This window comes from Prunus mume, linkage group LG8 (assembly GCF_029339155.1).
Source record: "Prunus mume cultivar Tortuosa linkage group LG8, ASM2933915v1, whole genome shotgun sequence".
NCBI classification, from domain to species: domain Eukaryota; kingdom Viridiplantae; phylum Streptophyta; class Magnoliopsida; order Rosales; family Rosaceae; genus Prunus; species Prunus mume.
In genome coordinates this window covers 4,620,964-4,644,252 of record NC_142705.1, presented here as the reverse complement: position 1 = coordinate 4,644,252, position 23,289 = coordinate 4,620,964, and the positions used below count along the sequence as shown (strand labels likewise).

The window sequence follows — 23,289 nt, the reverse complement described above, 5'->3', positions numbered from 1 at the left end:
AACAATACAAGCAATTAGCGTAGCTTTCTTGATATTTTTCTCATGACATCTTGGTTTCTCCGATTATGGTTTTAGTTGGTTTGGACATGAATTGCATGATGCTACAGAATCTAGAAAAGTTTAGGACCTCAACCGGATTTTCAACATTGAAAAAGAAGGGGCTGATTCTTACTAAAGCTATTCTAGAGCGAGATTGTAAAAAAAGGTCTCCTTTAGAGAGAGAGGGTGTGTTAGGCCTCAGGTCCTGTCTTGTGGCCATTTGCTTTTTTTTTCCCTTCTTGTGTTTTGCCGTTTCAGTTTTCTTTTCTTCTTTGCTGCGTCGTTAGGCTAGCTTATCCATCTCTCTTTTGTGCACCCACGCCTTGAGTGTGTTTTGGGGGAAATGGAAGAGGACAGTGAATGCCGTTTTTTCAACAAGCCTGGCTTTGGCTTGTCTGCGTCCCGTTTGATAACCATTTCAAAATTTAAATTTTAGTTTTCATTTTTTGTGCTAGAGTATAGAGGAAAAAGAGGGAGAATTGAAGTGAGAATGAGAGTGAAGATGAGACGGGAGGATGAGAGGAATGAATAATAAAAGTGAACAAAAACAAAAACATGAAATTGTTTTCACTTTTGTTACTCTTCTCTCCCATTCTCCCCCCTCAATCTCATCATCGTCCTCATTCCCATTCTCACTCTCATTTTCCTCTATAATATAGCACAAAAAATAAAAACTAAAAACTAAAATTAGAATAATTATTAAACGGGCCAGAGTATTTCGCATTTCAATTTTGATAACGAGGCTGTTTAAAAAATAAATAAAAAATCATTACATAAACAACAATATGACATCTACAAAAATATTTTTACAACGTGATAATGCACTTACAACAAAGCTGTGGGGTGAGCCACAACTTGGAATCGAACTTCTTTGCAAACACTGATTGTCCTCGCTCGCATGCAAGTCGAATCTGAGATCTCCTTCAACTAAGTGGAAACAACAACTACGACTACCAAAGACATTCTAACTTGGAAGGGAAGCGTAGAACTTGACTCCCTAAGCAAAAGATGAGCCGTGGACCTTACCCGAGAAATAAGTTTATTTACAGTTTACAAAGCAAATATTAATACAATAGCTGGCTGTGGGAAAACAAAATGTGAAACAGCTAATTTGAGATATCACGCATCCTAGTTGCAGTTTTTGAAGAGTAAAAGAACATTATAAACTCGGATGTCAAAATTAAAAAATCAACAAATACGAAAAAAGCTACGACATGCAAACAAGGGTACATTTTTCTTTAACAAATTTGTTATTTTACTTTTGGAAAATGAAAATTTACATTGTTTATCACGCAAATAGATGGGCGTGTTAAAGCACAAGTTGAAGCAACAAACACTCAGCTCTCTTGCAGGGGTAACTGAGTTCAAACGAAATCGCCTCTCAGACTCTCACCTTTGATATATATTAAAACCACCTAATCTGATGAAAGCAAAACAATCAAATTACGATTTACAGCAACCTGCAAAGTCAGCATCTCTAATAATGAACCCTCTCCTCATTGTCTATATGCAGACCTTCAATGCCTTTAAGGGTTGTTTCATAGTTCCTGCTTTGAGAGGTATGTCTCCTACTCGGGTCCGATGACTCAACCGGTGAACTTCTTCGCCCACTCGAAATTCTGTGTGCTCCAGGACTAGCATCGGTTGTACGAGCGCGATAAGGATCAGACTCACTTCCACCAAATGCATCACGGCTGCTAGAAACAGCAACTCTCCTTGATGATCCAGCTGACCGGCCCAAGATATTGTTATTCGACATCTGCAAGGCCCAAGCATGCAGATAAGCTTTTCGACAGATGGCATTAAAGCAAGTTTGTTTAACTGTCCCAGTTTGATATTGATATATATATGGGCACGAGAGGGAAATCTTCAATTTTAAAAAAATGCATTCCAAACTACTTACAAGAGTTTCTCTAGATAATGGAGCATCATTAGCAACTGGATTCTTCTGCTTCGAAAGGCTCATGGAATTGAGAGCTGGCCCAGGTATTCTCCGCCGAGAAGAATCCAATGAAGTTAAACCCGTTGGCCGTCCATCTTCCTCGCCTGCAAGGAAGTCCAAAAGCAAATGTTATGAACTCCAAAGCTTATGCAGGAGTCAGCTTCTAATTATAACTTTCAATAGAAATCACACCAAATATTGGAAAACCAATCAGCAATAAGTTTAGCACTACACTAGTGAATAAAGGAACTCAATATATCTATAAAAGAACATGCCAAGGAAAGATTGCCTCTTAAAATAAGCATACAGGAGAAAAAAAATTTAAACATGCAATGGAATGAATGAGCCAATCTATAAGAATAGTGTTTAAATTCAATAATGCTAAACAACTACCTGTCTGCCTGTCCACATTAGCAGCAGCATGGGGAATCCCAGAACTAGTTCCAGCACCAGGACCCTATATCAAACAAGACGTCAATACAAATGCATAAATTCTGATAAAAGACAAAGTAAAACATAACACAGAAATTACAAGAGCACGGGTTGGAGGAGTAGCCAGCTGTGATTGCTGATACTTCAAAATTGTCCAGTCAAACACATAATCAAACTGGAAACCTGTAACAAAATCCAAAGTGTAAAAATATGACACAAGAACACACGAAAATTATATTAATGTTTAAATGCACTCAGAAATGTTCACTGTAATGAAAGTAGAATCCAAACCTTCACGAATAAAGACATCGCGGAATATTTTTTTCAGATAAACATAGTCTGGCTTATCATCAAATCGTAATGAGCGACAATAATGGAAATATGAAGCAAACTCTGTTGGATAACCACGACACAATGCCTGTGAAATCATTAAACTCTCCAGTCACGAGATGCGAGACATGAGGTCTAAATTGCATACGACCACAACATTCACAAACATCATACCTCAATTGAAGTAGAAACCTTCTTTTCACTAATTTTCTCATACTTCTGTTTCTTAGTTCCGGCTTTTAGTCCCTGCCAAGGAAGACTACAAGCAAATAGAATTACTAAACAAAACATCAACAGATAGCACTGCAGTAAAATATAGGGTCTTCAGAAATAATCACCTTCCTCTAAGGAAGTACATAAGGACATAACCAAGAGATTCTAAATCATCCCTCCGGCTTTGCTCTATAAAGTGCAAAATAGCATAAAAAGAGATTCTAAATCAATGTTGTAAACCAGATATACACTTAATAGGAAAAACAACAATACATTAGAAGGAACACCAAAGGGAAAACAATACGACCAAAACATACCAATGCCAAGGTGAGTGTTCATGCTTGCATATCTTGCAGTTCCAGTCAAATTCTTGTTTTCTCTGCAGCAATCAAAACCATGCCCAATGAAATTTGACTGGTGAAGTTACTATATAACTGCATATCTCGCAGTTCCAATCAAATTCTTGTTTTTCTTATGCCAAATTATCTGGCATCATATTTGAAGACCATATTAGGAAACACAAACTAGCATCATCCTCACCTGTAAGGAATATGCTGTCGGGTTGTACTATCTCTGTATTTCTTAGCCAGACCAAAGTCAATCATGTATACCTACATATAAGGGCAAATTACCATATCAAGATGAACTCCTTAGAATATGAAATAAGCGCACCAAAACACATGCATGCAAAACCCTACACAAGCATGTTAAAAAAACTAGAGCAAAAACCTGGTTTGCACGCCTTCCCAAGCCCATAAGAAAATTGTCGGGCTTGATATCTCGATGTAGAAATGACTTAGCATGAACAAATTCAACACGACTGATCTGAAATAAATGTCGAGCATGGCAAAAGTCAACATTTCCCAACAAGTATATAAAGCAATACGATGACATGCACAAAGTCACACCTACCATTTGATCTGCAAGCATAAGAACTGTCTTCAGCGAAAGTTTCCTACTACAGAAGTTAAACAAATCTTCAAGACTAGGGCCAAGCAAATCCATCACCAAAACGTTATAATCTCCTTCAACTCCAAACCACCTTACATTTGGAATCCCAGCTGCAAGAACCAAATTTAGAAAACAGTAAGAACTTGTAACAAAAAATTCAAAAACCTATAGAATTGAACTACTGATCAAGTGTGAAAGTCAAGAATTTCCATTACTTCCTCCTTGTAGTATCCTGTATAACTTGGATTCATACAGCAACTGCGGATGTTTTGTCTTGACATTTTCCTATGTATAATAAACAGCACAACCATTAGCTTCATACTCCCACAAGAGCTATCCATCACACTAAAGTGCTAATAACACTCTAAAAACAAACTTCACCACAACCACCAAACTTCAAGACCTCACAATTAAAAGTAAATACAATTTCAAGATATTAATCTATCAATCAAACCATTATATATCGCACCGTAACTCAGCCTAGAACAAGGAATACCAAGAGGATTATGCTTCTAGCAGTATTAGGATCAACATTAGCAGAAATTGATCTAAGGATTAGTTGATCCAAAAACCTTTGGTTCATTGGCATTACTAACTCAAAGAGAAAGCTGAAGCATTTTTATCAGAGCATGAACTTAAAAACCATTATTATAGATTTAACTTAATCTAAAACATAACTAAAAGAAAGCCAATGGGCATTAAAAAAATACAAAAATAAAATAAAATTTGAAGCTGAATTGGAAGAACAAAACTCACAAGCTTAATAGCAACCTCTTCGTTTGTCTGAATATTTGTACCTGCACATACAAATCCATCACCAATCACACACTAAACGACCAAAACAATACAAATCCGCAATTAAGCAGCTAATCACATATAGAAATAAACAAATATAGACAATAAGATGAAGAAAAAGGCACAAACCGAGATAGATCTCTCCGAAGGAGCCGCTGCCGATCTTCCGGCCGAGCCGAAACTTATTACCAACACGAGGCTCCATTTTTCACAGCCCAAATAAATCGAAACCCTAACCCTAGAAATACAAAACTAAAAATCGAAAAAGAAAAAAAATAAAATAAAATTGAAGATCCTAAAAGACGAACAGCACCCAGGTGGTGAAGCATGAGCAGAACACAGTTGGCCGACTCAACCGCAACGACATCGGATTGTCATCCAATAAAAAGCAAAATATTGCAAGCAAACAATTTTGTACGGACAGCAATGCACTGGGGCCTGTGTGGGTTCTTTCTTGTTGGAGATCTAGGGTTAGGATTTTTCTTTTTCCTCTTTATTTTTGTTTTTTTTTTAATTCTATTTTGTTTAAGTGTTTTTGGGTTAAACTTAAAAGCGCTTTTGGATTAAATTACAGATAGAGAACGGCAAAAGCAAAAGCAGGTTTCCTACCCTCTCTTCCTCCTTCCTGCTTTTGATTCACTTGGAAGCTAAAGTTCGGTAGATAGAAAATGTCTTTTTCGTTTTCTTTATTTTTATTTTTATTTTTTGCCTGTCGACATGCTTTGTCTCCCACGCTTGGTATTCGCGCGTGACGGAGGCTGTCGGATGGGATTGATGTCACGTGACTTTTTTTTTTCTACAGAGGCGGAGCGTGCCTGACACGTGGTCCAACTGGGTTTGATTTGAGTCGGATCTTTTTAATTTTCAAAGAGCGTGACCCATGAAAAACGTGAGACCCACTCCACCCCACCCGACTTGGTGGTAGGTCTCTTGTTACATACTTTTTCCTTTTCTTTTTCTTTTTTTACAATATATTTATTTTTGCTAAGAAATTAAACATGTATATTCTCTACTTTAAATTCCTATTTTTGAAATACAAGAGAAATATAAACAAGTACATTTTATATAGAAATTAAATGAATTCTACTTTAAATTCCTATTTTTGCAAAGTAGGAATTTTAATTGTCAAATTTCCTAAACAAGTACATTTCAAATGGAAATTAAATTAGGTCAGAGTTTATTATACTAGATGTAGTTGAGTTGGCACTGAACACTAGAATCAATTGAAATCAGAGTCATTAGTGAAATCCTGCTGAAATCATAGCAGAGTTTATTTTTTAGGACTTTTCCTATTGAAAGTGACGATAGTATACTAAATTCACACACAATACACAGATGCTAAGATTTAAACCCAGGACCTTGTCTGAGGGAGTAAATACTCCAAATTACTACACTCACAGCAGGGTTGATTTAAAAGTGCAATTCAAGCACCTATTAAATGCCATTTATATCTTCATTTCCCAACTCTATATCCAACTTGATTTTTCTGTGCAATTTAAGTTTGCCAATTAAATGCCTTTTTAGGATACTTAATTTGATTGCCTTCTATGTTTGCTGGGATAGCAAACGCTTAAGCAGAGACAGGGCAAAGGACTCACTAGTATAATGATTTAGAGCAATTGTTTCTCTCATAAAATGTCATGAATTTGACTATTAGCATCCGTTTAGTGTGTGTCAATTTACGATAGAAAAGATCCTAAAAATAAAATAAAAAGAACGACGGTTTTTTTTGGATCTCAATTACTCTAGCAACTTTTTTTTTTCTTTTTCTGCACTGTGTGAATGTGAAACAGTGGATAGAAGTCAAAAACTGTATCTAGGCTTCTAGCTGCAAAAACTTTAAGCGCCCCACAACGCATAACCTAGTCACATTTCTGGGGAACAAACAAAAGAATTAAAAATGAATCGGATCAGTTTATACACGGCAATGGCATGCCACCTAGCTAGAGTCTGGAAACTAACTGATGGAAGCTATCTGCTATAACCTATCTTGATGATCAAGTTGTCTCTGAAGTTTGAACTTGAAAAAACTGAACCATTTATGGGTTGAAGAAAGTAGAGCCACACTTGCATTTCCATCCTTCAGGCTCATAATTTGCATATTGAAGTCCAATTTGGTCTGTGGTTGTGGGTATCTGAACTGGAAAACATGGCACACAGCCTTGACATTTGTGCTCACAATTTGGTGGTCTGGAGCCAAGCCTGCTCAGCCCTCTATACTTCCCTTCATTTTCATCATCTACTGGAAGTCCTTCAATGCCTTCAACTCCCTAAAAAAAAACACTCCCTATAAAAAAACACTTATGCATTATAGCAAAAGAAATAACAAGATAGGGAGAGCCTGAGATGTACCTGTTTTGGGTCAAAGGTTGCATCTTGGGGATGTGGGTTTTGGTCTTGATCAGCTATGTATAGAAACTAATTAGCAACATGGTATGGTGGATATAAGAAAAAACATGTGGACTCAAGTAAATATTACAATAAAAGAATGAAAGGTAAAAAAAATGAGGTTTTAGCTAACCTTGTTGATGAGCAAAGTCAGAGGATGTAAAAGGTCTGCTTGTTACACAGACCCAACTCAGAAGACTGGCCACCAGAATAAGGCATGCCCTTTTCTTCATTTTGTTAGAGTCCAAATGGCAATGATGATAATGATGATGGAGATGAACTTTTGTTGTGGGGGACAAATTGCAATGAAAGAAGAATATATATATATATATATATATATAGAGAGAGAGAGAGAGAGAGAGAGAGAGAGAGAGAGATGCAGACTTGAAAACTGGTGGATAAAGTCACTGAAGAACAAACCAAACCACAAGTGCCTCTGAGGAGGCTCAGCTCATCCTATCCTATTGGTATTTGGTGCCAACAAACCAAATGACATGGAGAGATTGGAATTGGAATTTGAAATGCTCTTCCTTTTTGACAACTCAATCAATCCTAAAGTCTGATCAATCAAGGCAAAATTTATAACTGTGAAAACTGTCTTATTTATCTGAACTTTCCCATTTGAACGTTCATGGTCTATCAACTGCAACCGCCCCTTGTCAAAGCTTCGACTGCAGAGCCTCTTACTCTCTGTGTCACTTTGATAAACTTATTAAAGGTCAAGTCCTTTTTGGACAGTTTCACTTCAATGATATTTTCCTACTCCAACTACGGTTTTTAGAGCCATGAATTAAATTGGCTTATGGTAAATTTGCAAAAAGTGCTTGTACCGAATGAAAAATGCCAATAAAACTTCTGCTTTTGTGAATATTACCTGACCTGAGGCACCAATAAGATGTTCACTGATTTAATTAGCCGACTAAAAGGTAATTATAATTTTGACCAGAAAAAAAAGGTATTTATTATTAGTTCTTGAGTCAATTTCAAACTCACAGTCAATCTGGCTGTGCCCTCTAAAAGTCTGAGTCAAACAGATGACTTGTCTTGTGTGTTGGGTTTGATGCTTGTTCTTGTGATTATATGTATACGGGATAATACTACTTTGCTATTTTCAATCAATCATAGATTGTTATGTAGAAAAATTATTACGCATAACATGTCGTAATTAATCAAAAATAACAAAATAATATTATCCCATCTCACACAAGTGTTTCTCATAAAGCACGTGCTTGCTGCTTCACATCATAATCTCTTTTATCATTTCTGGTTATGTTTTGCAGTTAATGAGCTTTTAATTTAGTCACTAAAATTTGACTGAATCTGAAAACTTGTAATTAATTTAAGGTGGTAAAAGCATTTTCTCATTGTCATTTCTGTTTCAAGTTTCAAATGCTACTTTTTTTCTGGTCATCAGACAGAACCAACACACAGACAGCAGGGGCCTCTCTGCTGTACTCTACATGAGCCCCCACTGCCCTCCTACAGCAGGTAGAGACTGCATGACATAATGACACGTGGTGATGAAATTGTGTGCAGATTGCATTCCTTGCATTGCAAGTTGGCACAAATGTACAATTTGTCTGTAACTTTGTCCTTTAGCAGTTGTAGGTAACATGCTGTTATAATGAGGCCGTACACAATCCAGAGCTAGTCTATGACTAAGAGGAGGAGGCTCTAGAATTTGAGCAAGTTTAGCTTCGCTAAAACACAGCAAAGTTAGTGTTTTTTTGACCAAACTAAAACAGATGATAATCCAAATAGACAATTTGTATGTGTTTCTTTTCCTCCTTCGTGTCTGTTTTTGGAGTGTGTCAGCGATGATGTTTGATTGAGTTGAGTGACTTGATCACTCGGTTTGTGTTGTCTCTCTCTCTACTCAGACACAAGTGTAACATATATATAAAATTATAAAATGATTATATATTGCTGGTATAAGTCTCTGTTCATCTTCTTTTTTTTCAATAAAAAAATACAATATTATTTTGTGGGTACGTATTTATTCAAGTATTTGGATATTCTTTGGAGTCAAAATCAGCAACAAAAGAAGGAAAGTGTCAAACAAGAAATAGAAATTATGATATTTCATTCAGCTGTGTCAGCTTCCCGGTATACTATAAATAAAGAATGAATTAAACCCGACCCGACCCAAAAATACATGGGCCAAAATCGGGTTGAGGACAAAAAAAAACCATTTGGCTGACTTAGGGCATGTACAAAAAATATTAAATCATAACCTAGAATGATGTAAAACTTATGAAAGAATCAAAGGAAGGAGAAAAAAAATTTGGGTTAGTCCCCTTAACCCCCTCCTTATTGGGCCAGCAAAGTCACCCGTCATTTTGGGCACAAGTGCTCCCTAGGTAATGCTTTTTTGGCCCATTATTATACTGCGACTATCTTAACCCAAGCCCGGGAGCCAAACACGTCCGTCAACCACCTTAGCTGGCTGCGGGAATTTGGGTTCTTGGGCTTGGGAGGCCCATATATGCAAGTCTTGGTGAGAGCCGGACCTTCGGGCTGGGCCGTGGAGAAGGAATTGGGCCATAATGTCCCAACGTTGCGGGAGTGACCCGGGGCGACAGGTTGACTTGTTCCAATGCTCTGGATTGTAGCTCTGCTGGGTAATCCCGGACACACCCAATTCGGGGTCCAGTTCCTGAAGTCCATTTGCATGACAAGCGTTTGCCCAAGTCAAAAACTGGTGGTTTGGCATTGGCAACCAAAACCTTCTTAGTTTCCTCTTGAACGGTTGTGATTGTGGTTTTCTTTGTGATATCATCTGAACTAGTTGTCTTTCCACCGTCTGATTCTGTTGATTTGAATGATTCAAGCTTTGTTGGTTCCCCATCAGTGATCTTCATTGAAGGATAGTCATCATCAATTGCACACCTCTGTGGAAAACCAATAAAAGATCATTAGAAAATTTATCCCAAAAATGTTACGTGAGATTAGCTAGACATGTAAAACATGAACAAATAAATAAAAAATAGTAATTTAATTACCTTAACGTTGGAGAGATCTACATGATTTTCTTCTAGGAAGCTGATGAATTCCATGAAGTTTTCTTCTGTTGGGTGATAATGACCACTGTATGGCCAAATAGCCTCAAGAATCCCATCATGGGCAACCAATCTTCCAGCTGCTGTGGTGGCTCCTCCTGCTAGAAAACTGGAGTGTTGAAACTGGCCCTTCTTCTTCTGCCCCACATACAAGGACCTTGTTGTGCTCAGCACAAATATCCATTTGGAACCTGCAATGGTGTTCACAAGCACCCCACTTTGCCTGTATAAAAGCTTCCCATTTTCCACCACTACTTCATATGCTTCTCTCTCTATCTGAAATTTTGCCAACACAAAGGTAACACAATCAGATATCAAAACCATTTGCTTATTTTTTATCCACAACCAATACAAAATTTAAGTTAGCTGTAAATTAAATTAGGATATGGTTTAGAACTTACCGGTCCGAGATACTTGATGCATTGCCGGTGTAGAACTGGCCTGGGACATTTCTCCACAGTTATTTCTTTACCGTCTCCGACATCCAGCCTGCATTATGCAAATTGATCAGTAAGTGGCTATGAAATCATATCAGAAGAAAGTTTGAAGACAATCAACAATTTTATTTATTAAAAAAACAAACTACTTACCAGTAGAAGAAGGGCTGACTGCTCTCACTTTCAAACCAGATATCATAGTAAAAGTGTAAATTGTGTCCATACCGATGTCGTGGATCAATCTGCGGAAAACATCAAGAAATAAATAGATTGATGTTAGACCAATGCTTTACATGAACTAGTTTTGTGAACAATGGTTTACAAGGAACATGAAGTTTCCAATGAAATGTCTAGTCTTATAACAGAGGCCAAAGTAAGGACATGAATATAGGGATGGAGAACTTACAGCTTCAAGCCAGTGTTGAAGAGCCAACTTTTGTGCCTTCTCATCCTTGGACAAACCCTTTCCAACCTGCAATAATTACATGGTAAATATTAATATCCAAATGAATATCCAATTAGCAAAATGAACAAGAGATAAACAGAAAGTTTAAGAAGTAGAAAACAAACCTTGGCTGCTCTTGTCCTAGCCCTTGCCCACCGGGAAACAGCAGTCTCCGGTTTCTCAACATTGAAGAATGACACAGAACTCCGCTTGAGAGCTGCAAAATCTAATGCCTTCCACCTAAAGTATTTGAAATAACCAAATTAATCAAACCATTTGATGTAAAATAAAAAAACTGAAATCAAACAAAATTTCATTGGCAAGAAATTACTAGGAGACTCACCATAGCTCCTCAACCACCACAGCACAATCTGCCAAATTTCTTCGAGTTCGATAACTCTTGTAAACCTTTTGAAGCTTAACTGCGGCAGCATCAAGCTCACTAACGGGCCTTGGTGAAAAGAAAACTGGGTTTTCAGGCACAGCAAGTGCAGGCATTGGTTTATGCTTCAAATCATTTTTGCCTTTACAAACATCTGTGGCCATTTCCTGCCTGTCTTGAACAAGACCCTTGAACGAAAGATTTCTGTCAAGTGTTACATTTTCAGGCTTGCAATCCCTCAAACGAGTTGAATTGTTGGTCCCCAATTTGTTAGAACTATTCGAAACAATGGTGGTTTCTGGTTCTGTTTTCTTGAAGCTATGTGTTCTCAATATCACATGAGCACCTCCATCTCTGGGACTGAAACGGATGTTGTATGTCAAATCAAAGAAACTATGCTTCACAATCTCCTCCCAGGCTGACGCAAGTAATGAGAGGGATAGCCCCATAGAATTGCTGAAGAAGGCTTCAAATCTAAAGAGGCAAATTTTACCTGCTCAATATGATCACAAAATAGGTATTATTAGTATACTAAAGATTAGATTGTAAGAAGAACTTGAAAAAAAAAATTCTCAAGCCCTCATGAACATGCCAATGTTCTGATTCTTTGATTTGAAGACACAGTAAATTTAAGGTGGTCCCTTTCAAATGAACAACTTTTCTGAAAAAACTAAGAACTGAAACAGAGCCAAGCTGCTTAACCATCAAAATCCCAAAACACTTGGATTGAAACAAACCTACAAATTGGGTAACAGAATTGGGAGATGAATCAATATCTATCCTGAAATGGGATTGTTCAGAATGTCCTAAAAAGGGTTGTGTTTGAATTCAGAGAGCAAATCCTCACAAGTAATGAGATTATGAGTCTTGACTGCTTAGCTCTCCTCACTTATATATACCTCAAAAAACCAAAAACTAATCCCACTAGTCCTTCGTATACGTGTCAAGAATATGGAAGAGGAAAATGGGAAGATGGAAAATATGAAGTCTTTGAATTCTTGAGAAATCAACGGATGATGGTTGCTTTAGAATGGTGGGTGTGTGTGATTCAACGTTTTGAGTTTTCTTTGGTTCAAATCCCACGAGTGCTTTGAATTTGATGGATTCAAAGCTTGAGAAACTGAAAAACTGTCCTCTCTGTCTTGTGAATGTGAAAGTGCCTCTTTATAAAAGGTTGTGTGTTTCCTGACATACAAAACATGGAAATTTGGAAGGGGGGAGAGAGAGAGAGAGAGAGAGAGAGAGAGATTAGGCGGTCAAAAAAAGTAAGCTTTGCCAGTTTCCATGAAAAAACTCAGAATTGCTTTTTAACTAAACTAAACTGGGATATTGGGTCCATCAGACAAAAAGAAAAGAAAAATAAAAACTGGGATTTTGTTTGCTTGTTCAATCTCACCAGTCAGCCCTACAAGTCAGGGGCGTCTCATTCATGGCTTTGGTCATGGAAGACGCGCAGAGTCATAAGTATTTGTTGCTTACACTGTTGCTGTCGCTGCGTCTGTTTTCTTTATGTCCTTCCTTTACGGCCTGGCCAAGTTACCATAATGCCCTCTTCAAATTTCCACCGGATGTGATAGTTTTCCAAAGTTGTTTTGGGTGACAAGCCTTCAAATTTGATGTGTTTGTGGTAAGAGGGCTAACAATGGGTCGTGTTGTGTCAGGATAATAAATGTGTCAAGAACGCTCAATCCAAATTCAACCCATTTAATAAACGTGTCGTCGGTTTCGAGTCGTCTTTTATCGTGTAGGTTTAGTCGTGTAATGGGTTCATAAATAATAACATGCATGTTACGAAATTCACAACCGAAAAAATTTATATTAAAAAAAACAGTGAGAGTAGAGAAAATATAAGGAAAAGATAGAGAGATGAGAGAAGAGAGAAGGAAAAGAAAGAAAAAGAAAAATAAAAAAAAAAGAGAAGAGAGACGGAAAAGAAAGGAAAACACAAAAGAAAAAGAAACATTATAAATATCAAAAGACATACCATAAAATCATAAAGTTGTTTGTAGCATGGTGGATAAGATGTTTGAGAGAAATGAAGGTGGTAGGGGTTCAAAACTCCTTAGCGGGTTGACCCGAAATCCACCTGTTTATTTAATGGGTTAGAACGGGTTGACTCGAAATTGACCTATTTTTTTATCGTGCAGGTTTCGAGTCGTGTATCGGGTCGTGTCCGAAATTGCCACCCTTGTCAGAGTGATATTGTTTTGTGATTAATCGTTAACGTTTAGGGCTTCAAAGATTATTTAAATTAAATGTTTCAAGTATACACGTTGTTTTTATAAACGATGAATAATTTATAAACTTTTTTTAACCATTTCATGAAGCATTTTTTCTCACGTTGAGTTGGGAAGCAAGACCCCCAAAGAAAAATCCGATTCGAAATCTTTCAATGGTATTTCACTAAAAGAAATATTAGAAACGTTCAATACATTATTTGTTTACACGAGCAATATTGGAGTAGGGTGAATTTAAACACATAACCTTGAGTGCATAAATAAGAATAAATATTTGTGAAATTAGAGCAAAACAAGTCAACAGTGAAAAATTACCTTTGAAATGATATGCTTGGGATGCAGGAGAGACGTGCTTGAACAATGCACACCAGTGAGTCAAAATTACCATAGAGAGTCAACAGTCAAGACATTGAAATCGATATATAATAATTCAATATGTGATTGTCAAGCAATGCAATCTTTCTGAGCTTTACCTTTGAACATCTTATAGCTCATCCTAACAAAAATTCCATAATATCTAAAAACTGACCAGTAATTACCATTGAAAGTTAGTTTAAATAATTTTATAATTATTTAAAACTTCAAAGCAGGGAACATTCAACTTTAAAGGTTTTTTTTAATATAAATTTATAAATAAACCCAATTCTAGATATTTATTTATAAAAAATTCAAACACTATTTAAATATAGAAACACACCCAAAATTAACCCCAAAATCAACAATTGTATATTTTTTGGGTATGTTTATAAATGGGTTTTGAATGTGTAATTATGAGTTTTGGGTGTGTTTATAAAGTGTTTTGGGTGTTTGATTTTTTTATAATTTCAGTTCTCATTTTGAGTGATTTAGTGAAACTCTTTTTTTTTAATTAATATTTAATTAGACTATTAACTTGCATGGTGACCTTTTATTCCAACAAATAATGAGTGGACTTTTAGCTTTTAGCATGGTTGTTGCACCGTAAAGGTCACGACACTGATTCCATATATGAAATTTAATACTAAAAATAAAATAGGGCACGAAGGACCAATACATATATAAATATAAATATTCTTCCTCGCGAAATCACGAGGTGATGGTGTGCATTGTGTAAAATAATTCATCTTGGCCGACTTGTTAGTTTTTTTTAATTTTCTTTTATAATCATGTTTAGTCGTCCAATGTGCAGTTTACCAATGGACGTTATGCAATCCAGCCAAGCCAATCGTTCTTAAACTATGTACCATTTTTACTCTGTTTTTGTTGTGAGCCAATCTCAATGAAACGAGAGAAACTTTATTGATAAAATAAAGAACAAGGAAAACAAAACAATTGACCTCGACTTAAAAAATCGCATAATAAAATGTCTTTCTAAATAAGATCAGAGGGCAACTCAAATCAAATAAAGATTTTCACACTATGCTGACAAAATCAACAATTTTTACTCTTTATACATAAGAACAAACCAACCATTGTTGTTTTCTTTATAAGAAACAATAATTATCGCTTTCATTTCAATCTAACTTTAAGCTTCATAATTAATTTACATGCAGCAGCATGTCTCACACCAGTCATCCAATCACTATCCCCAATATATTTTATAGGGCTTGTTTACAAAGTTATCTACCTCAATTACCAACGTTTTCATTGTATTAGTGTGTGTGTATATATATACATGCAACATGCATGATGCATGATTCACGTAAAGTTTATATGTTCACACATAGATCTTCATAATAAGTGCAATTAGTATTATGATAAATAAATATAAAGTGTGGAACATGTGTAGTATTATATTTTTCGTACTTTTTCATACGCCGAATTTTCATTATTCACTCATTTGTCACACCCAAATATCAACTCGTATGTACACGACATATTGATGGTACGGTCCAAATCAAGTTATGATGTTTTAGTTTTTTTTTTTTCTTTTTGGCGAAAATGATGTTTTAGTTTTTGTAGGTGCAATAAATCAAAATTGTTGAGCAGAAGAGGTACACAAAGGGAAAGTCAATCAGTCAGTCCGGCACAAAATTTCCCGGAAGGGAGAGGAAGGGTATTTATGTAAATTACGGTGACGCTAAAAAGTCCTGATTTCTTTGTGGATTGTCCCCCGGTTCCCGCCACAGCTGTATAGTTAGTTGACCCTGCTGGGTGCTGACGTGTACTGCTTTTATCTCTTTCTCTTGCTACTTGTTGCATGGTTTTCCTAAATTTAATTAAATTATTTCTGTCAACGTTTCTCAAAACCATGCTTTTTGCAAACGCGTTTTCGTACCTGCAATTTGTCCAGCCGCCAAAATGGTCGATGCCGATCTATAACTATATCGTGTTTTCTATGTGTGCATGCAAGGTAGGATTTCGCTAGGGTTTTCGAGCATAATCGAATTTTCATCGTTGATGTATGTGAGATAAACATATGATTGTTGTTAATGTTTTTGAAATCTCACATTCCTCAACGATTATGAACGACCTATGCACATAAGCGACATGTCTTAAGTGTGGAAATGCTGAGGATTTGAGGGCTTTCTGAAATGAAAAAAAAAAAAAAACAATCAAATCCCATTATCTATATAATTTACATATGAATTTCTTGTAGTTATATAAACATAATTAATTATATAAAACAGAATTTCAGATATATAAATAACTACTCTTAATCATTTGAACTACGAATTATTACACCTAATCAATTATATATAGAGATACATTATCCGTACATGTATTGAACGAATAGTTGAATATAGGTGTAGAGCCTACCACTATTCAACGTACATGTATTGAACGAATGGTTGTATATAGGTGTAGAGCCTACCACTATTCAACAGTTTTGGCCTCTAACAATAATGGAGGTCCATGACTATCCAAATTCAAGACTCATAAATGTTAAGAACAAAAAAAACAAAAACAAAAACTTTGGGTGGCGACGCAGACATGCCTCATATCATATTATCATATATATATGCCAATTAAATACCTCACCTACTTGCATTTCCAACTGCTTCAGCTGTTGTATATGACTCATTTAATATGAAGTTTTTTTATATTTATTTTATGAAATATAAATGAGAAATTCAACAGCTAGCATACATAGCCCTAGTTTTATTTGTTCTTATCAGAGAAGAAGGTGCGAAGAAATACGAGGAAAATGTGGATGGAGAGAATTCAAATCAAAATTGGGTTGGCTGTTTCCTTTTAAATTAGCAGCCTCTAAAACCCCCGACCTAAAAAGTTTTCAAACATCATCACCAAATGAGTTTTGGCTAATTATGCGTTTTATGTAAGAAATATAGTTTTTGATGGATTTTTTTATGCAATGTTGCAGCCTGCAGCTGCAAGTGCGTAGAATTTTATTCTACTTCAATTCAAGGCTTCAAAGTTGATGTCTGCTGCCTTCGACTGTGCGTGCATTCCGTTTTCAGTGGTCAAACTGACGCCACCAAATACAAGTACAATCCAGAAAGAATCAAGACTTGATAAAAATACATATAAAAATAAATATTTTCCATCTCCATCTTTTGCCAACAAAATCTGCAGTAACAATATCCATGGGCTCTCACTTCTTTTTTCCCCAAAGTTCATGGACTCTCTTGATCCAAAACAACAGTCCATGGACCCACATTTATTTTTCCACATTCCATGGGCTCTCTTTTTAACATTTCTAATGAAACTAGGATGGGCCCTGACAAACAGATACATTATTTCTTTAAAAACAAAAAAAAAGACCTGTCTATATATATTTTTTAAAAGAGTATAGCCGTCCGGCTATACTATTTTTAAAAAAAACAAAAAACTAATATCGCCGTGCGGCTATACTATTTAGCCGTGCGGCTATACTAAAATATAAAAAAGCCTAGGTCACGTGTAAAAAGGTTTAGCCTGCCGGCTATACGATTTTTTTTAAAAAAAAACCGTATTATAGCCGTGCGGCTATACAATTTAAATACGTTAGATATAGCCGTTCGGCTATACTATTTAATAAATAAATAAAAAGCTTTTGAGAGGGACACCTCTTGAACCACATTTCTCATGCTACTTTGTTAGCGGGTCCAAAGACGCCGCCGTCCAGGTAGACCCAGCCCAACCCAACCGTTGCCTTGTCCAGACTGGCATACATATAGATATACACGTTTTGATTCAGTCTATATTTTCTTTTGTCAATCTCTCGTTACGCCAACTTATATTCTTGCCATCTTCATCCTAATCTCTCTCTTTGTCTGCCAAGCAACTCCGATGGCGGAATCCAAACCCGGCCCAACGCCAGCTTCACCCGGTACGGTTTTTTGAACTTTCTAATCTGTCATTCTCGTTTTGTCTCTGATACCCTTTTGCTAGAATTTTCAATTTCATCTTTTTTCTTGAAGGATTATTGAAAAGATTGGTTTTTTCGAGGCGTGTTTGAGATTTTAGGAGTGGAAATGAATATTTTGAATCTAATTAGAGTCTGGGATTGGATTGAGTGTGCTGAATTTCCTTGTGATTCCTTGCATTTCCGCAGCAATCAATCATGAGCTTATTTGAAGTGATTAAATTTATAACTGCTCGAGAATGAATAGTTGGTATATTATAATTTGTCTGTGTAGAAAAGAGAACGAATTGTTGATTAAGGGGGTAAATTTATTTTTAAATATTTAAAATTTCTCACAGATAAGGAAGTAAAGGCACCTAATTTGATTGAAAGAGCAAAGGAAGAGATTGGAGCAATAATGCACACTGAAAAATCACATAACGATCACAAGGAAACTCATGGCATGCGTACGGATATTGATGAAAAGACCCCACTAGACAATGTCAAAGCTCCAAATATGTTTGAACGAGCGAAGGAGGAGTTTGAGGCTATAGTTGAAGCAATCCATCCCAAGACAGAGTCTCCCACTCATGGCAAAAGGTTTCCCTTTTTTTGGCTTACTTTGTTGTAGTTTTGAACAATTTGAAAAGCTGAAAGCAGGTTGAAACTGGCCTTTTGATGTGCTTAGGTTTTGACCTTATTGCTTCTCTTAATTTGATTGCAGGGATGAAAAAAAGGAGTCGAAAAAACAGGAGAAAACCGACTCTCAATCAGGTATAAAATTCATGATAATGTTGCTTGTATGAGATGGTTTCTTGGAACTTTTACATTGGTTTCCATGACTAGCACTAGCAGTTTTTAGAAGATAAGAACAATGGATTGTGGTCAATACTGTTCTGTTTGTATAATATTTTGCCTTTGTTTCTTTTATCTTCTTCATTATCATTTGTATGCTGTTATGGAAAGCTAAAAAAATTTGAGAGAAATCTTCTCCATCGTATGCATGCTGACTGAATGTTGTTTGTGGAGAAACTTTATAAGCCAAAATTCGAGTCATTTTAGTTCTTAATACTAGGTTTCATGGCTGCAGAAAATAATGCCAAGACAACTAATTTTATTGGGAAAGCGAAGGAAAAGATTGGAACGATTATGCACCATGAGAAGTCACCAAAGCATCATGATAAAGAAACTCATGACAAGTCACCAAAGCATCATACTAAAGAAACTCATGGAACGAGTGATGACATAGATGCGAGTATCCCAATTGATCATGTTAAGGCTCCAAATGTTTTTGAAAGAGCAAAGGAGGAAATCGAGGCGATTGTCCAATCGATTCATCCCAAGAAAAAAGAGAAAAATCCAGTTTCTTCACCTAAGAAGGAAGGTGGACTGTGAGTGTCAATAGGAAAAGGGTTGGAGAAAGTGTGCTCTTCTCGTGGAAACAAAGATCGGTTGTGAATTATGGTCAAATTGTGATATTTCTTCCTCATTCTTTTCTGCCCGAATACAACTCGGGTTATGCATGAGAAATTATTATGTATCCCTTTTCATGACTCAGTTTCAACATATGTCCCTTCTTATCACTTCGTAGGTCTACTATTTTTATCCCCAAAATAGATATAAGATGTTGGGTTTAACTAGCATCAATCACCTATGCGCTTGTAGGCGACAATCACCGTTGGTTGATGTGAATCTCTTACCAATCAATGGTTCATAGCCACCCAAAGATATTTAAATTGAAATGGACATGTTCTTCCTTGCCTGAGACTGATTCCAGTAGATGACTTTTAACTCTACAGTCATTTTCAGATTACACCATCCTCATCTTCAACCAAAACTTCAGATCTTCCCTCCAAATTTTACTGCAGTATTTGTATATATTTTACTGCTAGGCTTACCACTTTTGCACAATGAAGTAAAACTAAAAAACAAAGACGCAGATCCTTAACAGAGAAGGCAGAGCAAATGAGAGCAACTCAAAAAAGCTGCAGATCGGTGCCCATGACGATCATGGAAGATTATGAATGCAGAAGCTGAGGCCAAAACGGCTTGTTTTTTGGTCTTTTCCATTTTCTATTTTATCCGGATTACCATGCACTCGTGCAGGCATCAAATCCGACTTCAAAATTCAGTCCCATCTACCTTTCTCTTTCTCTGTTCTCTGTCACAGCACCACTTTTTTTGCCTATCCTTTAACTTGGTACTTGGGCTTTATGATTGGAGAATAATTAATGTACGGACAAACAAGGAACTATTGTTATTATTACCAACAACAACAACAACAAAAATTACAAAGATTTTGATCAGCAATTTTTTTGTTTGCGTAATTGGGTTTTTGTTTTCTCTCATCGTCACCCATGTTCACAGCTGATGCTGATGTTGTTGATCTCTCTCTGTCTCTCTCTCATCTGACTTCAAATCCAAAGTTCCCAGCTTTCACTCCGAAACTCATAAACCCCATTAACCTAACAGCTCATATTAACTCATTTCTGCTCTGTTCTTGTTTCGATGGAATTCAAAGCCGGAGTCTCGGACTCAAACGACGTCGTTAGCAACAGCAATTGCTACAGCAACTCCAACAGCAGCACCATCTCCTGTATAGCATTATCCCACTACCCTTCGCCTCCCGATATCTCGGCCCTCACCCGCCTCTCGGATAACCTCGAATCAATCCTCGACTCGGCCGATTTTGACTTCTTCGCCGACGCCAAAATCGTCGTCAATACCGGCCGAGAAGTTCCGGTTCACCGCTGTATTTTATCGGCGAGGAGCTCGTTTTTCAAGAACGTGTTTTCTGCCAAAGACAGAGGATCAGGCTCAGCCGTTCGCTTAGAATTGAAGGAACTCGCCAAGGAATACGACGTCGGATTGGACTCCCTCCTCGCCGTTTTGGGTTATTTGTATAGCGGCAAGCTCAGGTCGTTGCCTAAAGGCGTTTGTGTCTGTGTGGATGACGCTTGTGCCCATGTCTCTTGTAGACCCGTCGTTGATTTCATTGTGGAGGTTCTCTATGCTTCTGCAACTTTTCAAATCTCTGAATTGGTCTCTCTTTATCAGGTAAAAACCCACTGCAGTATACGCTAATGTAGCAGTATTTGTTAGTTTATGTTGTCCAACAAATGCTTATAAGTTAATTGCTATTAACCCATCATTAAAAGTTAATAAATTTGCTTAATGGTTGAAATTTACAGTCGATAAATTTGAATTTGATTAATTGGGGAGATTCACAATCTTATTTTGTTGAAAATTTGGCAAAAGAAGATTACTTTCCGTGTTTGTTTATATATGTGTGTACGAAGATGGATGTTGTTTTAATTGTTGATTGTAAGGTTTCCGACATTTTGTTGTTAGCTTGTTGTATATTGATTATTAATTTCCAGAGGCATCTGCTAGATATTCTTGAGAAAGTTTGCATAGATGACATACTGGTGGTTCTGTATGTTGCAAACATGTGCGGCAAAGCGTGTGGGAGATTGGTGGGGAGGTGTGTTGAGATAATAGTTAAGTCTGATGCTGATGTTGTAACTCTTGAGAAATCCCTGCCCCAACACACCGTGAAGCTGATCACTGATTCACGGTTGGCACTTGGCTTGGACAGGCCTCAATGCAACACCAGTGTTAGTCATTTTCCAGATAAACACACCAAGAGGATACACAGGGCTTTGGATTCAGATGATGTTGAATTGGTACGAATGCTGTTGAAAGAGGCGCATGCCAATCTTGATGATGCCCATGCCCTGCATTATGCTGTGGCATACTGTGATGCAAAGACCACGACAGAGTTGCTTGATCTTGGACTTGCTGACGTTAATTGCAGGAATCCGAGGGGGTATACTGTGCTGCACGTTGCAGCGATGAGGAAGGAGCCTAAGATCATTGTGTCCCTTCTCACAAAGGGTGCTCGCCCATCGGATCTAACGTTGGATGGGAGAAAAGCTGTTCAGATCACTAAGCGCCTCACAAAGGCTGCAGATTTTTTTAAGTCTAATGATGAGGGCAAGTCTTCTTCCAATGATCGCTTGTGCATAGAGATTTTGGAGCAAGCTGAAAGAAGGGATCCGTTGCTTGGAGAAGCTTCTCTTTCACTTGCCATGGCTGGCGATGATCTGCGTATGAAACTCTTGTACCTTGAGAATAGAGGTAATCTACCATTCATTTTTGCTGTACCGGTGCTTCTTCATCTGGTTGATCTTTCTGAGAGAACCCTGTTGTTTGCTGTTTACTATTATCCAATTGATAACATGATGGGACAATATAAGTTTTACATGTTTTGTGTGAGTTGTGGCTTCTTATCAGTTCCAACTTAACCATTGTTGCAATCCCATCCATTTTTGTCTCAGTTTAAGTGACTGAAATACGACTTTAACACGTAACATAACAAATGTGCAGTTTTGCTTGATGTCATTTATGGGGTTTTTTTCCTTCCGGTTTTGTCTGACATAGTAGTTTATTATCCCTTGTAGGGTGCATCCATTGCCTATTATTAAACGAGCTTATGATTAAGTTATTGACTGATTATCTCTTGTCTCAGTTGGACTCGCAAAATATCTGTTCCCCATGGAAGCAAAGGTTGTAATGGATATTTCCCAAATTGATGGCGCTTCTGAGTTTCCAATAGGTGGCATCAGCTCCAAGGATCTGGCCAGTTCCCAGAGAACCACTGTGGACTTAAACGAGGCACCCTTCAAAATCAAGGAAGAGCACCTTCTCAGGCTACAAGCTCTATCTCGAACTGGTAATATTATATGCATTTCTCTTCATGAACAACCACATTCCATACATTAGCTTTGCGGTTTCAGCAATTGAAACATCTGATTGCTCTACCATTATGTTCTGTGGTTTATGTGAGCAGTGGAACTCGGGAAACGCTTCTTTCCTCGTTGCTCAGAAGTACTGAATAAAATCATGGATGGTGATGACATATCACAGCTTGCATACACCGGGGACGATACTCCAGAGTTACGGCTCTCGAAGCAACGAAGGTACATGGAGCTCCAAGAAGTGCTAAGCAAAGCATTCAACGAGGACAAAGAGGAGTTTGATCTGTCTGCAGTGTCTTCTTCTTCTTCCTCAACGTCAATAGGAGTAGTGAGGTCTAATGGAAAGCTCACCCTCAATCAATAATATAATTTTCATCATTCTGTTATGTTCATTCTCACCTTCTCTTTCATTTGTTTTCCTTTTTAAATCATAATTCTGTATTACATAGATTATAGGAAGTTCAGTCGAATTGCTTAGTCTCATAGCGATGATTTCATGCCTGTGTTCAGTCTACTGTGAAATTTCTTTCATGTTCTTGGTTAATGTAAGAATCATCTTCTTGGTTTGTATTGGATGAACTTTGATGGAGGGATGGTTCTATTTGCACTCAA

At 37.0% G+C, this 23,289-nt stretch overlaps 5 protein-coding genes across 5 annotated transcripts; 2 read left to right on the top strand and 3 right to left on the bottom strand.

The window, feature by feature from the left end:
* Nucleotides 1–1,270: 1,270 nt before the first annotated feature.
* Nucleotides 1,271–5,340, bottom strand: LOC103340710 (casein kinase 1-like protein 1). Its single transcript, XM_008244154.2, has 14 exons — nt 4,832–5,340; nt 4,664–4,704; nt 4,123–4,192; nt 3,869–4,017; nt 3,686–3,781; nt 3,497–3,567; nt 3,274–3,335; nt 3,082–3,145; nt 2,918–3,002; nt 2,705–2,831; nt 2,514–2,596; nt 2,375–2,438; nt 1,943–2,085; nt 1,271–1,798 (listed from the first exon to the last, which is right to left on the bottom strand). Exons 1-14 carry the CDS (start codon nt 4,905–4,907, stop codon nt 1,517–1,519), a joined length of 1,413 nt encoding a protein of 470 aa, XP_008242376.1. The 5' UTR covers nt 4,908–5,340; the 3' UTR covers nt 1,271–1,516.
* A 1,102-nt stretch (nt 5,341–6,442) lies between these two features.
* Nucleotides 6,443–7,491, bottom strand: LOC103340709 (uncharacterized; the record flags this gene model as incomplete). Its single annotated transcript, XM_089042679.1, has 3 exons — nt 6,443–6,972; nt 7,055–7,107; nt 7,224–7,491. Coding segments are annotated over 3 exons (552 nt in total), but the record flags the coding sequence as incomplete, so codon positions are not given.
* A 1,655-nt stretch (nt 7,492–9,146) lies between these two features.
* On the bottom strand, nt 9,147–12,083 carry LOC103340707 (IQ domain-containing protein IQM1). Its single transcript, XM_008244153.3, has 7 exons — nt 11,375–12,083; nt 11,157–11,271; nt 10,993–11,058; nt 10,740–10,828; nt 10,551–10,638; nt 10,093–10,425; nt 9,147–9,981 (listed from the first exon to the last, which is right to left on the bottom strand). Exons 1-7 carry the CDS (start codon nt 11,860–11,862, stop codon nt 9,529–9,531), a joined length of 1,632 nt encoding a protein of 543 aa, XP_008242375.2. The 5' UTR covers nt 11,863–12,083; the 3' UTR covers nt 9,147–9,528.
* A 5,585-nt stretch (nt 12,084–17,668) lies between these two features.
* Nucleotides 17,669–19,500, top strand: LOC103340706 (DEAD-box ATP-dependent RNA helicase). The gene is made up of 4 exons (XM_008244152.3): nt 17,669–17,902; nt 18,277–18,517; nt 18,642–18,691; nt 19,008–19,500. The coding sequence occupies exons 1-4, from the start codon at nt 17,863–17,865 to the stop codon at nt 19,310–19,312; spliced, it is 636 nt and encodes a 211-aa protein (XP_008242374.2). The 5' UTR covers nt 17,669–17,862; the 3' UTR covers nt 19,313–19,500.
* A 156-nt stretch (nt 19,501–19,656) lies between these two features.
* NPR1 (regulatory protein (NPR1)) lies at nt 19,657–23,289 on the top strand. The gene is made up of 4 exons (XM_008244151.2): nt 19,657–20,974; nt 21,298–22,057; nt 22,449–22,652; nt 22,770–23,289. The coding sequence occupies exons 1-4, from the start codon at nt 20,426–20,428 to the stop codon at nt 23,039–23,041; spliced, it is 1,785 nt and encodes a 594-aa protein (XP_008242373.2). The 5' UTR covers nt 19,657–20,425; the 3' UTR covers nt 23,042–23,289.